This window comes from Trichomycterus rosablanca, chromosome 13 (assembly GCF_030014385.1).
Source record: "Trichomycterus rosablanca isolate fTriRos1 chromosome 13, fTriRos1.hap1, whole genome shotgun sequence".
Classification (NCBI taxonomy): Eukaryota; Metazoa; Chordata; class Actinopteri; order Siluriformes; family Trichomycteridae; genus Trichomycterus; species Trichomycterus rosablanca.
The window spans coordinates 31,059,267-31,080,958 of record NC_086000.1 but is presented as its reverse complement, the minus strand read 5'-3'; the positions used below and the strand labels follow the sequence as shown (position 1 = coordinate 31,080,958).

Below are 21,692 nucleotides of genomic sequence, written 5' to 3'. Positions count from 1 at the left end.
TCTTGCTGTAAGTAGATTTGCTTATGTTTTCTCCTGTTTCTCTGGATTCTCCCCACCTCACAACAACATGCAGAACAGCAACTGCCTGATCTAAATTGTCCCAGGTGAGTAGGGAAATGTGTAAGTTGATAACATTATGTAAATTTCTGCCTTGCGTCCAGTGTTTCAGAGCTGCACTCAACCAGCAACAGTGACCAGAGTGAAGTAGTGAAAATGAGTAAGTAAAATAAATGGTTATTAGTGAAAAAGTATACAAATATATTAGAAAATGATCATAAGACAAAAAGTCGTTACCTTTCTGATATTTATTTAAAAGTAAGGACATTTTCACAAGACACAAACTGCTCCAACACAAGCGTTAAAGCTGCTGAAGGTTTTCCAAACAGCGTGTTCACCGACATGTCAACCTAGTAAATAATCATGATTTATTACATTATTTGATCAAGTGAAATACCAATTCATCCACTCATATTCATAAAAATGACATAATATCAGGTACTGTATGCACCTTCCTCACCAGTTCTGTTCGATCCCATGGTTTGGGTAGCCCTAGTTTTATAATTACATGAAATACATTTGTGCATTAATGGATCATGTTTATGGGCCTATACAAATCTTTAAAAAATTAAAAACAGTGTTAATACGTTCACAGATTGTTTATGGCTTTATCTGAATTCGAAAAGTAGGCAAAAGGCATTTGCGGCACATAAACTAAGGCATTAAAAGTGCCTGTCTGATTTCACTCGGGCAGATGACAAGAATGGTTTAATTTAACTTATGACACACAGTGTGTTTAAAATATGCCTTAGGAGTAAGTAGTGAATGTTTGAGTATGGCTCTATGTTGTAAAGTCTTATTGCAGTGGATGAGAGAGGTGCATTCAGCCAAATACAGTGACTCAAGAGAAACAGAGAAGCAAACTCCAAGACCATGAGATACCCAACAACATAATCAAACTCAGTGAACAAGCAAAGTACAACTATCAACAATACAATTTGCATGTTTTATTATTTATTAAAATCCATTTAAATAACCAAAAGAACAAACACTGACATACATATTGCTTTTTTTCATTGTTTTCTGTCTTTAAACGAGTAAAGCAATTAGAAAATAGAAAGTATTATTCGGAAAGAAGGACGTGAACAGGGACTGAAAATGGCTTGATCGGTTTCAAAGACACGCAGGTAGGCTGGATTCAACTCACAGTCTTTACACTTTCCTTTTTGGTTTAACAGATTAAATATTCCTTCAAATCTGTGCCATTATTCTGCTTCAGCTGATTCGATCTTTAGTCTCACGACAAGGCAAGCAAAGCAGACGTTTCTGCACTGCTTCCAACAGGAATGTCTGAAGTAAACATTTACTCGAAAATATTGCAATGGATTTCCATTTCTTCACAATACATACACTAAAAGTAGAATTTTATTACTCCTCACAGGCATTTACCCCACCTTAAGTTTAACAATATGTAAAAGCAATGCCATTTTCTTTTAAGCGACTGTTTAGTTCAGTAAGAAAGTGCATCTGCTCCTTTGTTTCGCAAGTGGCGGAGGTACAAGTTCTCACCCATTTGGCTTGGTAGTGTCTATGATATCATTTACTGATCAAGCCATTAAAATATACCTGTATAATAAATGTAATACATAGTGATCTGATCATTATTTTCAATTAATACCACAGTGTCTGCCCAATAAAAAGCAGTATTGCCATGTAAAGGGTTAGAGGCTGGACTCAATATGGCTGTCCTCAGGTACACATGTGTTGGGCCCGTTTCCCAGACCAAGATTAAACCTAATCCTAAACCAAAACATTTTCAATAGTATATTACTAGCAGTATTTAAATTTTGTCTACAATTAGGCATTAAGCAGCAATACGTAACTACGGAAATATCTTGTGGACAGTGGTGGCTCAGCTGTAAATGTACTGCACTATTGTCTGGGAGGTAAGCAGACCTACCACTGCCAGCTCTTAGGCCCTGTAAATATTTAAGGATTTAAGGACTTGAAGATTTGATAGTAACAACACGTGGAGTAATGTCAGTTGTGCTGTTCACCCACATCCCTCTGGTAGATGCAGTAATTAAGTAGTGCCAAAGATTGTGCTGTATTGTTATTATAACACACAAAAATCCTGTTCCAAATCTGATTTTGTTTTACTAGTTTAGGCTTTTCAGCACAAGTAGCAGCATTTAAAAAATCCTCTTAACTTTTTTACAGAACAAGTTACGTACTGCAGCTTTAATCTGTCCCAGAAACCGACCCTTTGTGTTGACATATTTTGTACATCATGTGCAATTGCTTTCAGTAATGCTTGTGCGAGTTACTCACAGACAAAAAATCCCTGACATTTACTTTAGCAAAAAGTCTTTAATACACATAGCAAAATAACGTAAATGCAGTATTACCATAGTGCTAGTGCTAGGTAATAATAAAGAGTCTGCCTTAGATAATACGTTTCTTTTTCATGAAGGAATTCAGGCTCATCCAGTAAACCTCTGATATGATTCTAAACAGCAGGACACACTATACAACTGAATAAATTTAAAAACACGTCATAAATACAAAGGGAGATTCGATGAATGTCACACTGGTTTTGAGGACTGAAAACCGTGTCCAATTCCCTCCACAAACCTTTCCACAGAAGCCCTAAACAGTCTGATTCACATATGTTCTGTTTTCTTGTACCAATGACTTCATTTTGATTGTCTTATGAATATATATTGAAAATACCACCTTCTTGTGATACTGACCTAAATTATCTAATAGCTCAAAAGCAATCTTTAATAATCGCTTCATCCTGAAGGAGACTGAGATGCATCTGGGGTAAAACATCTAAATGCTTTTATTCAATTATTTAAATTCAGTGAGCGCTTTATCCTTATCCTTGTAGGGGGTCTGGTCTGGTGCTTCTTCAAAACACTGCACAAGACAGAAATATGCCCTGGACCGGGTGCCAACATATACGCATACACATACATTCAGTAATTCACTCCTGGGGCAAATAAAAGTAGCCCCCTGTATGTTCTGGGGAGGTGGATGGTTAAAGTAAACCCACACTGATATGGGCAGAACATGCTAAACATATCACAGATTTATGAGAAAACTTTATAAAAAATATGTGAATTCATGGACATTTAGGGCTTCTGTACTTCTTTGCTTCATGAATTCAAACATTTGTGAGTTATTGAATTCTTATCACACTAGCCGTGGACCTGTCCACGTTGTTCTGTTGCTGAAACTGAAATTTCACAAATAATTTCCCTTCTGTGATGTTTAAATAAAACGAGCAAATTAGCCCTTGAGGGTTTGCGGCTTGGTAGAGATGAGGTCCGTCCCATATCAGGGACTCACTGATTGAGTGCTTTTCTGAAAGGGCTGATAGACGAGCGCCGTGATTTCTCAGAGAGCCAGCAGGGTGGGAGAGTTGAGCGAGTCTGAAGATTGATCTCCGCTGCTACTGCTGCGCCGGTGTGCTTTCGAGCATGACTCGGAGGAAGGCGACGGACTGTCTGGTTCCAGCATGTTGGGATAGGTGAAGATGAGGCTGGGGTTCCCGTGAGTGGACAGTGGAGTGGAAGCAGCAACTACGGGAGTGTTGAGGCTGTCTCCGTCCGTGCAGTACATCCCACCACCCAGGCAGATAGGCTTGATGACCGAGTGCTGGCACTTGACTTGATCCTCCTCATCATCGTCCTCCATGGGCTCCTGCTTTACCACAACGGGACTGTGGGTAGCGAAAGCAGACCGTGATCCGAGGCTGGAGCGCATGGTCAGGGGGAGAGGGGTGCACTGTTCGGGCCGCTCTTCAGGAGGAAGTTTACACACAGGGTTGTGGGCCACCAGCATGAACTCCAGCTTGTCCTTCTCCTTCTGCAATGTCTCGATCTCTTTTTGTAGGTCTGCTTTTTCCTCCTCCAGCTTCTCTGTTTCCTGTTGTTAAAACACAGACGGTATTAAGAATGAGAAAAAAAGGAATGACATGCACTTTGCTGTATTATGAAAATGTTTTCAGGTCTTGCAAAACTAGTTTTTTCTTATATAATACAAAACAGGGTTTACAAATTTCTGTTTTTTTACTGTATATTTTGTAAGGAATAATAAAAAGAGGAAAAAAAACACTTTTAAAAAGGATCCAGCTTTAATTCATCCCCTAAAAGTAGGGTGACCATAGTCCTCTTTTTCCCAGACGAAAATGTGTCCAGCTGGTATTTCTAAATCACCAAAAAAGTTCGGGATTCGGCTTTTGTAGTCTGTGTGCACTTTTCTTTGCGTGTTTTTCACTGATTTCAACTTTCTCTTTAGGTCCTTTCTTCAAATTAAGCAAATGAAAATTCACAGACAAATTACAAAAAACATCCACGTTTTTGTCTTAGTCGGGATCCTCGGGAAGCCGAATGATGAACTAGCAGCCCTAACTGATTTATTTTTTTATTTGTTGTTGTTATTGTTTAGGGCTAAACACTGAATTGAAAGCAATACGATTATCTGACCATAAATGTATCTGTTTAATGTCTTGTTACAAAGTAGCTGTTTATTTATTAAAGTTCAATAACGTAGTTGCATGATTATTGATGCATTAATCAAGTACAGTATTTAAAACCCTACTTTATACACACTGCCATGGTGCCACCAATTACATGAAATTACTTTAACTTGAACCAAAAAATGTGACACAGACAATCCTGAATTGTTGAACACTAAAGACGTGTTTGCAGGAGGAATGGGACAAAATAACACCCAAAACACTTCATGCTTGGTATCCCCAGTGCCAAAACGTCTTTTAAGTGTGTTGAAAAGAAATGGCACACACCATATAAATAGTAAAATTCTACAGTAATGAACGCAGCTCTGCTCCTACCGCCTCGTGAAACACTCGCATTGCAGACATTACACTTCGCTGTTGGACTTGTTTCACTTTCCAATTTAAAGTATTTCCACACAGCGGACATGCTGACGTAAAACAATGGATCGGGCTTAGGATCGGCATTAGTAAAGCTGATACCGATCAGTTAAAAAATGCCTTGATCGGCCCCCATTCCGATCTTTGAGATCGGATCGGGACATCCCTAATTGGTATTATTATAGTTTAGCATTATATTACTGTCTGCAATAAAATAAACGTCGAAATAAATGTAACAAACACTGCATGTTTTTTATTTGCATTTCCATACTGTCCTAACTTTTTTTTATTTCGGGTTGTAGCTTGATTTCAAGAAGAAAATTCTACACTACTTAAAAAAATAAAGAAATATTTGCTTTTTTACATAGAATGTTACATAAACCAAATATACTGCCTTAGTAAATGAGTATTGTCCTTATTTTCACTAATGGTCCATGTGAAATTGAGGGTTCATGTTGCTGTGTTGTTACTGTGACTCTCTGATTTACAATAGTTAGTAACAATTCCTTAAGTTAGTCTTTAAGGTTGGGTTTCTTGTGTAACTATTCTTCCTGGGGGTTTAGACAATCTCAGACAGCCTGGCTAGACATGAGTAGATTGGTCCCTGTTTGTCTGAGTGTTACGACTCCATATCATTGGTATGAGGAAGAAGGAAACTAAAAGCTAAGTAGCCACCACAATTACAAAGAAAGAGAAGGTAGGAGGGTACAGTGCTATCATACCCTGGTGATAATTCCTTATTTGGTGAAGACTGTATAGAGTATATAAAAAGACTGAATAGGGTATATAAAAAAGACTGAATAGGGTATATAAAAAAGACTGAATAGGGTATATAAAAAAGACTGAATAGGGTATATGAAAAAGATGTGTGTGTGCTCTTCGGCTGGCTTGTGTGGATTCCCTTTCACAAAATATTAGAGATTTGCATTTAACCCCCTGCAGCACATTCCTGCCTCATGCTTTCAGTCTGACAGTTTCAGAGCTGGTATTTTAGGAGAAGTTGGTTTAATCACAGCCTGCATTGTCCTGTAGAGGGGACATTCCCAGACAACACTGGGCTTTTATAACCAGCCAGACCAGATAGACTTTGTAACTCCTTCTAGACTGCAAGAGTTACCAAACATATCTTGTGAGTGGGTCAGAGAGACCCGCAAAAGACTAAATAGAGTCAAATTGCTGATGTATTTTAACTGCAAACAATTAAAGTTTAGAATCTCTTCACTGTTTAACAATGTTGCAGATTCTTTATCTCAAAACTGATCACTCGGGCCAAAAATGCCCGTTTCACACTAATACACACTAAACACCTAAAATGTGCAAAAAATAGTAACAGACAAAAATGTTTATGTTCAGATTTACGGTCTTATAAAGAAATAAAATCATGTGTTACTATTTTTTCTTAATCTGTCTCTAATGATCAAAAATAATTCAGTGTGAAAAAGATAAGTTGCAAAAAGGTATGCAGTGTATTATGATGTCTGAATGAGTAATATACACCGACTAGGCATAACATTATGAGCACTGACAGGTGAAGTGAATAACACTGATTATCTCTTCATCACGACACCTGCTAGTGGGTGAACATTTTATCCTCAAGGTTGATGTGTCAGAAGCAGGACAAATGGACAAGCGTATGGATTTGAGCGAGTTTGACAAGAGCCAAATTGTGATGGCTAAACGAAAGGGTCAGAGCATCTCCAAAACTGCAGCTCTTGTGGGGTGCTCCTGGTCTGCGGTGGTCAGTATCAATCAAAAGGAAGGAACTGTGGTAAACCGGTGACAGGGTCATGGGCAGCCAAGGCTCATTGATGCACGTGGGGAGCGAAGGCTGGCCCGTGTGGTCCGATCCAACAGACGAGCTACTGTAGCTCAAATTGCTGAAGAAGTTAATGCTGGTTCTGATAGAAAGGTGTCAGAATACACAGTGCATCACAGTTTGTTGTGTATGGGGCAGCAAAAGGGGGACCAACACAATATTAGGAAGGTGGTCATAATGTTCTGTCTAATCGGTGTAAGTTGTGCATATATTACCTACCTAAATAATATACATAATAGTTTGTAATATTTATATTATTTTTTTTATGTATGTAAGGGGGATTGGCTGTACCACACAGTAAAAACTGTCAAATAAGGGGCAGTGGTAGATCAGCAGGTATAGTACTGGTTCAAGTCCCACCACTGCCAAGTTGCCACACTTGAGCTCCTGGGCCAAAGTCTTAACCATCATTGCATGCATTGTATTCAATAAGAATTGTAAGATGCTTTGAATAAAAGCTAAATGTAATAGTTGGCCTATAGGCAACAGGTTCAGGACTCCTGGTATAAAATTATCCTGGACCTCAACTTTGTAAAACAATTTTTATGTAATAAGACACAGCCTGGTTTCTCATAGAACACGCACAAAAATCCACTTTTTAACCAGATTTATATTATTTAAAAATAGCTTTTTTAATATTTACATAACATTTTAGCTAAGGGTACTTTGGCAAACAATTTTTCAGTGATGATTTAATACTCCAGACATTTATACCTAACATGAGTTGACACCTCTCCAGACATTTGGAGCTAACATGAATAGAAACTTACCCCTTGCAGCAGTTCAGTCAGCTCTCTTCTACGATTACGACACTTTGCAGCAGCCAGCTTGTTTCTTTCTCGTCTCACTCGCCTTTTTTCTTCTTCCTCTGGTGACAGCTGTGTGAAGAACAAGAAATAATTAGTTCTCAAACACACTGAAACTTCATTCGACATTTACATATGTATATCAGTGATCATAACAGGTTTCTTTGTTTTGCTCTAGTAACATTTAACCTGGTCATTAGCCTACATTGAATCAGGTGTATTTAAGCAGGGAAATCACCAAACAGTGCTGGACATTGGTTATCTATTGGTAGAGTTGTGCTGCCAATGGTTGAGACAGGCTAGGCTATTTGCATACTTTGGGATCAATTACAAACACTATAGCAGGTGAAGAACTAGAAAAGAATAGATGAAAAAAACCTGAATTGCATGACTGCATAGATTGGGGTCTATGCATATTTAAGGAGTCTGTTTACTAATGTTTTAATAAGTTTTTGTGCATGCAGTAAATGCATCGGCTTAAGTAACATTACAGACAAACAAACAAGTAGAGTCTGTAAATGTATTTCAAACGTATTCAAACCACTAAGTCTCTGTGGCTAAAACAGTCCTTGTAAAAACAAAGTTGGCCATCAGCCAGTTTAACCAAAGGGTAACCCTGACAATTTTGACCTGCCTGGCAGTTTTACGTGACGGGGTGTGACATGGCTGTGTATGAGCCACTGTAGGATGGGCTAATTTTGTAGAATTAGCACTTTTTAAAGCTTGCTTCAGCTAAAAATAGTTAGCCTCCACAAAAATCACTGACATTCCATTTACAACTAATGGCGGGAAACACAGGAATCACTCTAGTTAATGCGACCAAAGATAATTATGCTTTTTAATTAGCTGGTAAAAACCAAAAGGCAACCAAAGGGCAGTAAATACAGTGTATCACAAAAGTGAGTACACCCCTCACATTTCTGCAGACATTTAAGTATATCTTTTCATGGGACAACACTGACAAAATGACACTTTGACACAATGAAAAGTAGTCTGTGTGCAGCTTATATAACAGTGTAAATGTATTCTTCCCTCAAAATAACTCAATATACAGCCATTAATGTCTAAACCACCGGCAACAAAAGTGAGTACACCCCTAAGAGACTACACCCCTAAATGTCCAAATTGAGCACTGCTTGTCATTTTCCCTCCAAAATGTCATGTAATTTGTTAGTGTTACTATGTCTCAGGTGTGCATAGGGAGCAGGTGTGTTCAATTTAGTAGTACAGCTCTCACACTCTCTCATACTGGTCACTGAAAGTTCGAACATGGCACCTCATGGCAAAGAACTCTCTGAGGATCTTAAAAGGCGAATTGTTGCGCTACATGAAGATGGCCAAGGCTACAAGAAGATTGCCAACACCCTGAAACTGAGCTGCAGCACAGTGGCCAAGATCATCCAGCGTTTTAAAAGAGCAGGGTCCACTCAGAACAGACCTCGCGTTGGTCGTCCAAAGAAGCTGAGTGCACGTGCTCAGCGTCACATCCAACTGCTGTCTTTGAAAGATAGGCGCAGGAGTGCTGTCAGCATTGCTGCAGAGATTGAAAAGGTGGGGGGTCAGCCTGTCAGTGCTCAGACCATACGCCGCACACTACATCAAATTGGTCTGCATGGCTGTCACCCCAGAAGGAAGCCTCTTCTGAAGTCTCTACACAAGAAAGCCCGCAAACAGTTTGCTGAAGACATGTCAACAAAGGACATGGATTACTGGAACCATGTCCTATGGTCTGATGAGACCAAGATTAATTTGTTTGGTTCAGATGATCTCAAGCATGTGTGGCGGCAATCAGGTGAGGAGTACAAAGATAAGTGTGTCATGCCTACAGTCAAGCATGGTGGTGGGAATGCCATGGTCTGGGGCTGCATGAGTGCAGCAGGTGTTGGGGAGTTACATTTCATTGAGGGACACATAAACTCCAATATGTACTGTGAAATACTGAAGCAGAGCATGATCCCCTCCCTCCGGAAACTGGGTCGCAGGGCAGTGTTCCAGCATGATAATGACCCCAAACACACCTCTAAGACGACCACTGCTTTATTGAAGAGGCTGAGGGTAAAGGTGATGGACTGGCCAAGCATGTCTCCAGACCTAAACCCAATAGAACATCTTTGGGGCATCCTCAAGCGGAAGGTGGAGGAGCGCAAAGTCTCGAATATCCGCCAGCTCCGTGATGTCGTCATGGAGGAGTGGAAAAGCATTCCAGTGGCAACCTGTGAAGCTCTGGTAAACTCCATGCCCAGGAGAGTTAAGGCAGTTCTGGGAAATAATGGTGGCCACACAAAATATTGACACTTCAGGAACTTTCACTAAGGGGTGTACTCACTTTTGTTGCCGGTGGTTTAGACATTAATGGCTGTATATTGAGTTATTTTGAGGGAAGAATACATTTACACTGTTATATAAGCTGCACACAGACTACTTTTCATTGTGTCAAAGTGTCATTTTGTCAGTGTTGTCCCATGAAAAGATATACTTAAATATCTGCAGAAATGTGAGGGGTGTACTCACTTTTGTGATACACTGTATATAATCAAGGATCTTTATATAGCTTTGGGCTGTGCATAAAAAGGATGTATAATAAAAGTAAAGCACAAACCTGTTCATCCCTCTTGCGCCGTCCTCGAGCATCACCGATGGACCGAATGACCCCAGGACGTGTGAGTGCCGTGTGGCCGAGTAATCCAGGGCCGTTCGACACTGGCAGGCCGTATGGGTGAGAGCGTGAGTATGGGTTGGACATGGAGGTGATAACGGTGGGCTGGACCATCCACTGCAGGTCCTGGCTGGTTGTTATGGCATTAATGGTTGGAATAAAGGCACTGCTAGAGCCGGGCATGTCAACTCTGTACTTCTGCAAAGGTGAGAACAAGTGAGATAGAAAAAATCTGATGAGAACAAACCTTACACACAACAATTGACAGTGCAGGACAGTTTCTCTAAAAATGAGGTTGCTGAGATAAGTTGGGTCATCATTATTGATTGCACTACATGATGACTACATAAATTTTTACAGTATGACTCAGTTGATGCACCCGTTATCTGTTTGATGCACTTTCGTCATATCAGTATAATGAATCACTGTGCAATGCTTCTGACTGTGCTGAATTACTAGTGACATAAGAGTGAATCATAGGAAAACCCACAGTCCTGCTGATAATGGACTGTTAGGATAAGAAAATCACTTGGTGATTCTTTAGACATCAGAACACAGTGTGCAGACGCTGTACTCGTTTATTTACTTATTTGCCACTGAAAATGTAGAATGATTCACATAATAAAATGTCAATGCATGAGAAAAACAACAAAACGAAAAGATCTTGACTGAAAATCCTTAACATGACGGTACTTTATTTTTCCACAAAGCTTCAAGGTCCCAGGTTTGATCCTGAATTCTGGTTATTATTTGAGTCAAGTTGCTCCTATGTCAGTGTGGGTTTTTTTATGGGTACTCCACTTTACACCCACACCAAAAAACAAGCCAACAGGTTTACTGGCTACTCTAAATTAACCCTAGCTATTTGAGATAAGTAAATTGGTTAGTAATGCCCTGCAATGGACTATCATCCTGTCCAAAACATATTCCTGACCTGTGCCCTGTGTTTTTGACATAGTCCAGAATAGTGTTTATTGAATTACTGACTAATAAAAATGGGTGCATTACAAGTTGTTGGGTGGCATGGTGGTACAGAATGGTGCTTTAATTCAAGCTCACTATGTCATTGTGAGTTTAAAGGGAACTGACCACCCCTAGGTGAGTGAGTGCAATGGATTCATAAAATAGAATCTTAAAAACTCCTAGTGCGGTTCGTATTCTGCGTATTGGGGTAACGTAACAAATAGTGTTTGTTGGTGGTGTATAGCTCAAGTAAGCTGGGATTCATATGTCTTCATTGGGCCCAGTGGTTTCTAGGGGATAATTAATTATATCAGACATCACAGACAGGTAGCTTAATTCTATATTATTATTTTTACTTATTATTCTATTTATAATGATTAACTACATGGTGATAAAAACTGTTTAATATGTAAAAATGCAGGGTAAAAATAATAAGGCCCATAATCATGCGTCGTTATGGGCGTGTAATGTTGCATCAAATGACACCACTTCCAGTAAGTGGGGAAGTGTAGATTATTAAATTATTTTTAGAGATGAAGGAATGCTACATTCCCATGCTTTCACATTCCCATGCTTACTTCCTACATCCAGTTTGGAAATTTACAGCAGATGTGCACTGGGCAGCCTGAGTCAGTGCACAGGACTCTGGGTGCCAACGCTAGCAAAGCAATAAATATGTTAGAATAACACTGGGGTGTCTATGGCAAAATGTTAAAGACATTGTCTCGTTATGTTTACCCTAGCATGGCTGTTTTTGTGCTCAGATTTTAAAATTCAATGTTTAAATAATGTTAAGTGGTTAAATACCATTAATACAAAATTGTAATGTCAGTTACAATTAAAGAGAACCATAAAGCCCAGAGGTACGACAGAGTCATAGTACAAACTGCGAGGAATAAAACCTGGACCCTGAAGCTGAACTAACACTACTTAATGCTTGTTGATTACGTAAAATGTTATGTAAGTAATAATGGAATTCTAAATGCACTGCCACCTATAAATAGCCATTACACTTGTGAAATGGTGTGCATACTGTGTATCATATATTATAAAGATAGCAACACAGGGGTATGGATACTTCAAATCTACATGGGTCTACTTGGGTTCAGTCCTTCCTTCTGACCACGTGTCAATGTTCATGGTCAGTTTTACATGTTGTGTGGTTTTATCCCATCTCCCAAAGGAAAAGCACATCGAAGATGATTTGGCTGCTCTGAAGCAGGTGTAAATGAAATAGTGTGTTTCCTTGCAATGGTAACTGGCAGTCATAGCGTAGGAGTTAAGGTAATTTACTAGTAATCAGAAAGTCGCTGGTTCAAGCCCCACCACTGCCAGGTTGCTGCTTTTGGGCCCTTGAGCAAGGCCCTTAACTCTTAATTGTTCAGACTGTATACTGTCATACTACTGTAAGTCACTTTGGATAAAGGCGTCTGCTAAATGCTGAAAATGTAAATATATATGTAAATGGTTTGATAACCTGTCCAGGGTAATATCGGCTACACTGTGACCCTGACCAAGATAAAGTTGGTAACTAATGATAAATTAATTAACAATAATTGTGTATCATAAGTAAATGCATTGGGAAAGTAATCTCCCAGCCTTAAACAAGACTGCAACAGAATTCATTGTTGGAACACATGGCATTGATAATACGAAAGAAAGTCTATGTTTAAGGTTATCTTAAAAATGTTTACCATATCTTTTTTTTACAGTCACAGATCAGATTTAATAAAAATAATTTCCTTCCAACTCTGAAGTGCGATAGCCTGCTTGTTATTACTCCTTGACGGTAAATCCGATAAGCACTTGAATGTAGCTTGCTTGGATCAGACCACAGCACTTCCCATCCACAAAGTCAGGCGCATGTGAACGCTTCCTCGCATTCGCTCGTCCCAGAAGTACGTGTAGCGGAAGGTGATTTAAATGGAGCAACATTTACGGAAAATGGGGCCGGTGCTGAACCGCGTCATTTCTGGAAACACACGGGCTAAAGTACGGACTCGATTCCAAGCAACTACCAGCACCTGAAACTGTGTTCTTATCTACATATAGCAGTGTGTCTGAAGATTAGTCTAGATTAGAGTGCACTATAGGTGGCGTATTAGTCACACTGAACTACTGTAGTATTACATGTAGTGAGCTTGTTATTCCATTACATATAACAACAAATATCAAAATTCATCTGTACCACTATTATTACTGTACTACAGGACTTTACACTTGTTGGTAAACTTATCTGGTATGTACATTTATCAATTATTGTGTAAGTTACTTTTACCATACAGATAAACTTTGTGGGTATACAATTACTGACTGTAACTCAACTGTTGTACACATTGTCACCACTATGTTCCCCTGTTTACCAATCGAAAAGGAACCCTATACAACTCTTGCTGACCAGATAATCTTTATTATCACTAAAATGGTAATGACAAGGTAGTGTGTGTTGTTCTGGTGTAAGTGTAGCAGGTGCTGCTGTGTTGTTGGGATTTTTAAATACCAATTTATGTATTTATTATTAGGATTTTAACGTCACGTTTTACACACTTTGGTTACATTCAAGACAGGACAGATAGTTACAGGTTACACATGATTCATCCGTTCACAAGTTTAATCTCAAACACAGTCATGGACAATTTAGTATCTCCAGTTCATGTCACTTGCATTTCTTTGGATCAAACCCAGAACCTTCTTGCTGTAAAGCGACAGTGCTACCCACCGTGCCACCCTCACCACTATGTACCCCGTTTACCAAACGAATGGGAACCCTATACAACCCCTGCTGACCAGATAATGTTTATTATCACTAACATGGTAATGACAAGGTAGTGTGTGTTGTTCTGGTGTAAGTTAAGCAGGTGCTGCTGTGTTGTTGGGATTTTTAAATACCACTTCATTTATTTATTAGGATTTTAACGTCATGTTTTACACACTTTGGTTACATTCAAGACAGGACAAATAGTTAGAGGTTACACATGATTCATCAGTTCACAAGTTTATTCTACAATTCACGTCACTTGCATGTCTTTGGACTGTGGGCGGAAACCCACACTGACAAGGGGAGAACGTGCAAACTCCACACAGAAAGGACCCGGACCGCCCCACCTGGGGATCGAACCCAGGACCTTCCTGCTGTGAGGCGACTTTGCTACCCACTGAGCCACCATGCCATCCTCACCACTATATACCCCGTTTACCAATCGAAAGGAAATCCTATACAACCCCTGCTGACCAGATAATGTTTAATACCACTAACATGGTAATGACAAGGTAGTGTGTGTTGTTTTGGTGTAAGTGTAGCAGGTGCAGCTGTGTTGTTGGGATTTTTAAATACTACTTAAACTTACTGCCCTGATTATTTTGAACACACATTGTTAGAACTCATCATAGGTGTGTAGTTAGAAAGTTTTTCAAGCACAATGTGTTAATGTTCCTGTACTTTTTATCAGTAAATACATTCTGATCATGGATAATGCTGGCTTTATATTTTTGGTTGGAGCATTATTCTCCTCCCAGTATTTAAAGTAAGGTATTTTTAAAAAGTCCCAAAAACTTTAGATATTTGGATTGTATACCGTCACTATTGTAAATTGTTTTAAATAAAATAACACTGTAATGACCAAATACCCCTAAATCAATTTCCGCAACTGGTATAACAATAAATGTAAACAGAATGTAAACACATGGAATTTTCTAACAGCATGTTTCACTATTAAGTGAGGGTAGTATATATATATGCTTTGTTAAAACTGTCCTTGTGTTAAATCTTGAGGTAACACCAATTTAATCATTACTTGTTTTCGTTAAACATAATTTGAGCTTAAAGGTTACTTTTGTCATTTTAAGTGCTTGTTTACATGGCTTGTACACTTGGGCAATGCAAATGTATCCTATATTAATCTTCATTCTAAGGAAGTATGTGAAACGCATACGTAAAGTTTGCATACACGTTGTTAGGGACGTGTGTCATGACATTTTACAGTTTGCAGCAACTGTTTTTTTCCTGTTACAGTAATTTAAACTCAAAGAGAATTTGTTCAAAGAAATCAAAGTTCTCTTTTATACGTATAAGTGAGTTTTCTTGGTGCTTAGGTGGCGAAGCAGTCTACTCTGCTAACCCACCAATGCTGAGATCTGGGTTTGAATTTTAGCCATGCTATCTGCTGGACAGACTGGCTGAGGGGCGGCTGACGCCCTGTGATAGATTGGCGCCCTGTCCAGGATATTCCTGCCTTATGCCCAGTGACCCACAACCATGATCAGGAAAAAGCAGCTGATGAATATGAATGAAACATTGGTTTTCTGGATAAATGATGGGTCAAAATATACATAAGTGCTTGACATAGCCATTGGCTAATAGGATGTCACATACAAAAAAAAAAACATGAAGTGGCTTGTTTGACTTGTTTAGTATTACATTTGCATTTTAATAGTACAATCAATCTAGCCCAATTTATAAAAACTTTATACAGGCACATTTATTTATTAGGATTTTTAATGTCATGTTTTACACACTTTGGTTACATTTATGACAGAAACGGTAGTCACTCGTTACACAAGATTAACCAGTTCACAAGTTTAATGCCAAACACAGTCATGGACAGTATTGTTTCTCCAATTCAGCTCACTTGCATGTCTTTGGACTGTCACACGCAGACATGGGAAGAACATGCAAACTTCACACAGAAAGGACCCAGACCGTTCCACCTGGGGATCGAACCCAGGACCTTCTTGCTGTCAGGCGACAGTGCTACCCACATTTGCTTTTTAATAGTACAATCAAACTAGCCCTGTTTATATAAACTGTTCATACAAGTGCAAGTGACCGGCTGTTGTCAATCATATTCACTCATGAGGCATTAGGAGACCAAGCCACATAGCTGAACAACTGTATGCAACTTTCTACATTTACATTACACTTTCTACACCACCATATTAACAATCCAAGTTGCTTTATTTGTATTTTTGGTCCAACATTTTTATAAAGCCCACAATAAACCCCTTATATGTGTATGTAAGTTAATTTGTACACATATGGTGTAAAATGGTGACTGTGTATTTGTGCTGCTCTCTATAGATGTTGATTTTCCGTCTCGCTCGGGTGCGTGTCCAGGCTCACGCAACTCAAACGGAGGCGCGCACACGCGGACGCGCACACGTGAACGCGCACTGGTTTATTTCCAGAAACTATTCCCTTTACTTTCCAACTAACCAGCTGTAACACGCGACAGCAGGGCATTTCGCAACACTCGTCTTCTTCTCCACATTATGATTTCATAATCTCTCTGCGGTTCAGTTCAACAGCCGTATAACATATTCGAGATTGTTCCATGCGTTTAAAGCGACTTTACTGTGATACAATGATACAATTACAGACTAGTTTAGTCGTGCCATTACGCACGTATACGCAGTGCACTCGTTCTTACCGGGCTAATAACGTGGACACCACTAAAACGCACTTTTTACAGATGTGTTTATCCAAACGCACCTGGTTTTCAGTTTTACTAAGGTTAAACCTTTTAAATGTGTCCCAGTACACACCCTTCAAGCTGTTTGACCAAATATGTGTACAAATACCTAAACCCTGACGCAAAGTCACATGACAAGTCTGATAGCTATTACACTCCTACCTGGCATTCTATACAATGCTTGTAGTACCTGAATCACACATCTGTTGTAACTTGTATTTGTAAATGTAACCTAATATAAGTTAAATGTAGTTTAATAAGCAGTTTAAAATACATGACTGAGCCTTAAGGACCTCAGTTTCCAGGGTTAGGCAGTAACTAACTGAGTAATATCTTCAACCTGGTCAGTGTCATAGGGGATCTGATGAATACACCTTGGACAGGGTACCAATACATTTCAGAGGTCAGCTCACACACACATGTCTAAGGAGAACTTTGCATTTTTTGGGGGAGGTAAAAGAAAACCAAAGAACAAAAACATTTTTGACAGTGACCAGTGGTATGGATTGAACCCAAGTCTCCAGGACCCATGTGGCTGTGTGGCACCCACTCTACCAGCGGTCAAAGATACATTTTGTTCATTAAAATCTAACTATTTTAGAAGGAAGGAGTAGTATAATTAATTTAACTGCTTATTTATTGCAAAACTTTATAAATAATACTTTATAAATAATGATAACATTACTGTATTCTTTTCTAATGAATTTGATTAAAATGAAGCCTGATGTGTGATCACACAGAGAAAGTCATTACACTTTATAGATGAAATACAAATCATGTTACCAGTAAAAGAAAATAATTCAGTCATATAACTTTATATTTAGTGGGCACTCCTTCCCTGTATATATGTATAATAAATGTCTTCTTATATGTTACTGTTTTGCATAAAGAATTAGAATACATTACTGAATCTATTTAGAAGAGTGCTATTTAATAGTTCTCCTTTAATCACTGTTTGTAATCTGGGGAAAGATATAAAACCTTGCACTACATGAATAGTTTGCTTGGTTTACTTACATGGAAATATTACTGTAAATAGGCTAAATGCGTTATGCTTGGACTGTGGGGTGTTTTCAGACTGATGTCATTTTGTTGCAAAATCCCAGAGTACGATTCGAGAGAATTTAAGCCTTCTGTGGTCACTCTTTAGCCTACTGTAGTTTCACATTTAATGTCAGCTGTGGTAAGATTGTACACTATGCGGGAGAACAGGATGTGGTCATTACATACTATTAGCGTCATGTCCAAGATATCAGACCAAAATTGTCGAAAACAGCTCCCTCTTCCACCAAGGAAATACCACCACCGTGTATTTATCTTACTTCCCTTGAATTTTTTTAGTCTTTCTTGTTATTATGGTGCTGTCAAGATTAGCTGGATGTTTTTGGGTTACCCTCCAAATAAAGTTCTACTAGTATTTTAAATAAAGACATATAAATAAATACAATACATACATATCTAAAGATTTCTGGTCACTGGGTTTTGAGGTATGAGAACACAGTGGTGGCAACCTATAGGGTGAATAACAGGACCCTAATGCAAATATGTGGAACATATTAATGCACTAAAGTAGAGATGGGTGCTATAACCAAAAATTTGTATCACAGTATTTTTTAAGATTCTGCTGGTTTCACAGTATATCACGGTATGTTTTTTTTTTGTATGACTGGGACTTTTTATATGTCTGTGGCTTATTATACTGTACATAGACATATAAAACTGTATACTGTATACTGTAAAAGTACATAGAATATAAAAATTGGTTTTAATTTTACCATGTATACATTGAAGGTTTTGAGTACTATAAGCTTTGCTTAGCCCCACAAAATTTACATTTACATTTTCGGCATTTAGCAGAAGCTCTTATCCAGAGCGACTTACAGAAGTGCTTCCATAGTAAACATTTCATTACTCTAGTCTAAGTAAACAACAGTCCAAGAACACACATATGCTAAAACCCTGTTAGAACCAAAGTGTTAATGAAAAAGAAATGAATAAGAGTGTTAGTAAGTAAGTAAGTACAAGTCAGCTTAAGTGCTTAGTAAAGAGGTGAGTTTTTAATCGTTTTTTAAAGACAGCAAGAGATTCAGATGTTCGGACAGACAGAGGAAGTTCATTCCACCAAATGACACAATATATGATGGAATCAGTACGCGTGAAACAGTTGCAATAAATACAGTTTTATTGTTTATTTAATATTATTATTATAAAGTATTGTACAATTACCCTTAGCTCTCCCTTTAACAAATAAAACCATGGTATGGTAGTATTTGAAAAATCCATACAGTATGAGGAATCAAAGACGGTATACCGAAAGTACCGTCATACCGCCCAGCCCTACACTGAAGTGGGCAAACGATTTTTATTTTCACTTCAACTGTGAAAATTCACCCCTTAATTATTCCTAAAAGCAAAAAATCAGCTAAATCCACCCACGTGTTAATTCACACGAGTGGCATTTGCATTATTTCTGGGACAAAGTATAATTCAAGTTATTATTATACACATTACTTAAACTATGCAAAATACTGTTGCATTTTAATTAATAAAATAAAGTTCACCCGTTACACTGAACATATTTGTGCACATATTTTTTCTTTAATGTATAGTGAGGTAAAAGATTGGAGGAATGTCCCAAAAACCACACGTTTATGTTGCATTAAGGTCAGTGATCATAAGAGACTTTACCTGGTATCCGGAGACCGAGACCGGACTGCCGCTGGTTCCGCTGGTGAACGAGTCCGCCCGAGCCGGGGACGCGCCGCTGCTGCTGCTGCAGTACTCCTGATACATTATCCACACAACACAATATTATAAAGCAGTTAAAATCAGGAGAAAGAGGAGAACTTCCGACAGCTACAAGTCTTCTCTTAAAAGCACGTCCGAGCAAAGCGTAGCCTAGTGTTGCTTAATGAAAGTTAGGATGATATCCAAGTTATTATCAATAAATAAGTTCAAGCATCCAAATAATAGAAAAAGACTCAAAATCCTGTTTTAATCACAGGCTTTGCAAGTGTTTAGTCCAGTAAACAGTGTTTAATCCAGCTAATGGTGTTTAGTCCAGTAAACAGGTGTGTTTAAGCAGGTTCTCCGTTGTAAAGTTAGTAATAACAGTGTAAGATTAAAATGAGAAGGTCTCTGGTGCACCTACTTGATGGAATGAACTCTGTGCTGCTTCGCTTCTCTCCTGCCTGCTCCTTAATAATGACTCACTCCGCTCTCTCTGCTTTCTACAACACTTTATTCAGTCTTTTTTTCTCTCTCCGATAGCTGATGACTCACTTTAATGGCACTATGCTGCTTTTTGCAAGCGCTTATCAACGCCAACCTGCGTGAACTCGCAACCGGACGCGACCAATCCCGCTCAGAATAGGAGGAGCGTATCACTGATGAGCGCTGAAACACTGATGAACCGGCTGTAACGCGCATTTTAACACTGAATGTAGCGCAACAGAGGTATTAATGAGGTGCAAATCGTATGTCAGAAATAATGTAAATACGCTAATAAAGACAAACTCTGAGTTTCGCTTTATCTCCCCCTTTGTATCTTATTTGGTACAGACCATTGACGTACGTTTCCAAAAATGGGCAGTTGCGTCAGAGCCGACGCGCGCTCGGGTTTCCTTGGTGAAGAAGCGACAGCGTCAGGGATTCCCTCCCTCTACCTTCATCTCTCTCTCTCCCTCCCTCTACCTTCATCTCTCTCTCTCTCTCTCTCCCTCTACCTTCATCTCTCTCTCTCTCTCCCTCTACCTTCATCTCTCTCTCTCTCTCCCTCTACCTTCATCTCTCTCCCTCCCTCTACCTTCATCTCTCTCTCTCCCTCCCTCTACCTTCATCTCTCTCTCTCCCTCCCTCTACCTTCATCTCTCTCTCTCTCTCTCCCCCTCTACCTTCATCTCTCTCCCTCTACCTTCATCTCTCTCTCTCCCTCTACCTTCATCTCTCTCTCTCCCTCCCTCTACCTTCATCTCTCTCTCTCCCTCCCTCTACCTTCATCTCTCTCTCTCTCTCTCTCCCTCTACCTTCATCTCTCTCTCTCTCTCCCTCTACCTTCATCTCTCTCTCTCTCTCCCTCTACCTTCATCTCTCTCCCCCTCTACCTTCATCTCTCTCCCTCTACCTTCATCTCTCTCCCTCCCTCTACCTTCATCTCTCTCTCTCCCTCCCTCTACCTTCATCTCTCTCTCTCCCTCCCTCTACCTTCATCTCTCTCTCTCTCTCTCTCTCCCCCTCTACCTTCATCTCTCTCCCTCTACCTTCATCTCTCTCTCTCCCTCTACCTTCATCTCTCTCTCTCTCTCTCCCTCTACCTTCATCTCTCTCTCTCCCTCCCTCTACCTTCATCTCTCTCTCTCTCTCTCTCCCTCTACCTTCATCTCTCTCTCTCTCTCTCTCCCTCTACCTTCATCTCTCTCTCTCTCTCCCTCTACCTTCATCTCTCTCCCTCCCTCTACCTTCATCTCTCTCTCTCCCTCCCTCTACCTTCATCTCTCTCTCTCCCTCCCTCTACCTTCATCTCTCTCTCTCTCTCTCCCCCTCTACCTTCATCTCTCTCCCTCTACCTTCATCTCTCTCTCCCTCCCTCTACCTTCATCTCTCTCTCTCCCTCCCTCTACCTTCATCTCTCTCTCTCTCCCCCTCTACCTTCATCTCTCTCTCTCTCTCCCTCTACCTTCATCTCTCTCTCTCCCTCCCTCTACCTTCATCTCTCTCTCTCTCCCCCTCTACCTTCATCTCTCTCTCTCTCTCTCCCTCTACCTTCATCTCTCTCTCTCTCCCCCTCTACCTTCATCTCTCTCTCTCTCTCTCTCTCCCCCTCTACCTTCATCTCTCTCTCTCTACCTCTACCTTCATCTCTCTCTCCCTCTACCTTCATCTCTCTCTCTCTCTCTCTCTCTCTCTACCTTCATCTCTCTCTCTCTCCCTCTACCTTCATCTCTCTCTCTCTCTCCCTCTACCTTCATCTCTCTCTCTCTCTCTCTCTCTCCCTCTACCTTCATCTCTCTCTCTCTCCCTCTACCTTCATCTCTCTCTCTCTCTCCCTCTACCTTCATCTCTCTCTCTCCCTCTACCTTCATCT

The 21,692-nt window shown here is 39.7% G+C and overlaps 1 protein-coding gene across 2 annotated transcripts; it reads right to left on the bottom strand.

The window, feature by feature from the left end:
- Nucleotides 1-290: 290 nt before the first annotated feature.
- Nucleotides 291-19,883, bottom strand: fosl2 (FOS like 2, AP-1 transcription factor subunit). 2 transcript variants are annotated; one of them, XM_063007104.1, is made up of 5 exons: nucleotides 19,761-19,843; nucleotides 19,298-19,393; nucleotides 10,122-10,376; nucleotides 7,487-7,594; nucleotides 291-3,930 (listed from the first exon to the last, which is right to left on the bottom strand). In XM_063007104.1, the coding sequence occupies exons 3-5, from the start codon at nucleotides 10,359-10,361 to the stop codon at nucleotides 3,400-3,402; spliced, it is 879 nt and encodes a 292-aa protein (XP_062863174.1). In that variant the 5' UTR covers nucleotides 10,362-10,376; nucleotides 19,298-19,393; nucleotides 19,761-19,843; the 3' UTR covers nucleotides 291-3,399. The 2 variants fall into 2 exon arrangements, with proteins under 2 accessions (XP_062863174.1, XP_062863173.1); XM_063007103.1 differs by having other exon boundaries at nucleotides 19,298-19,883.
- Between the last annotated feature and the right edge of the window lie 1,809 nt (nucleotides 19,884-21,692).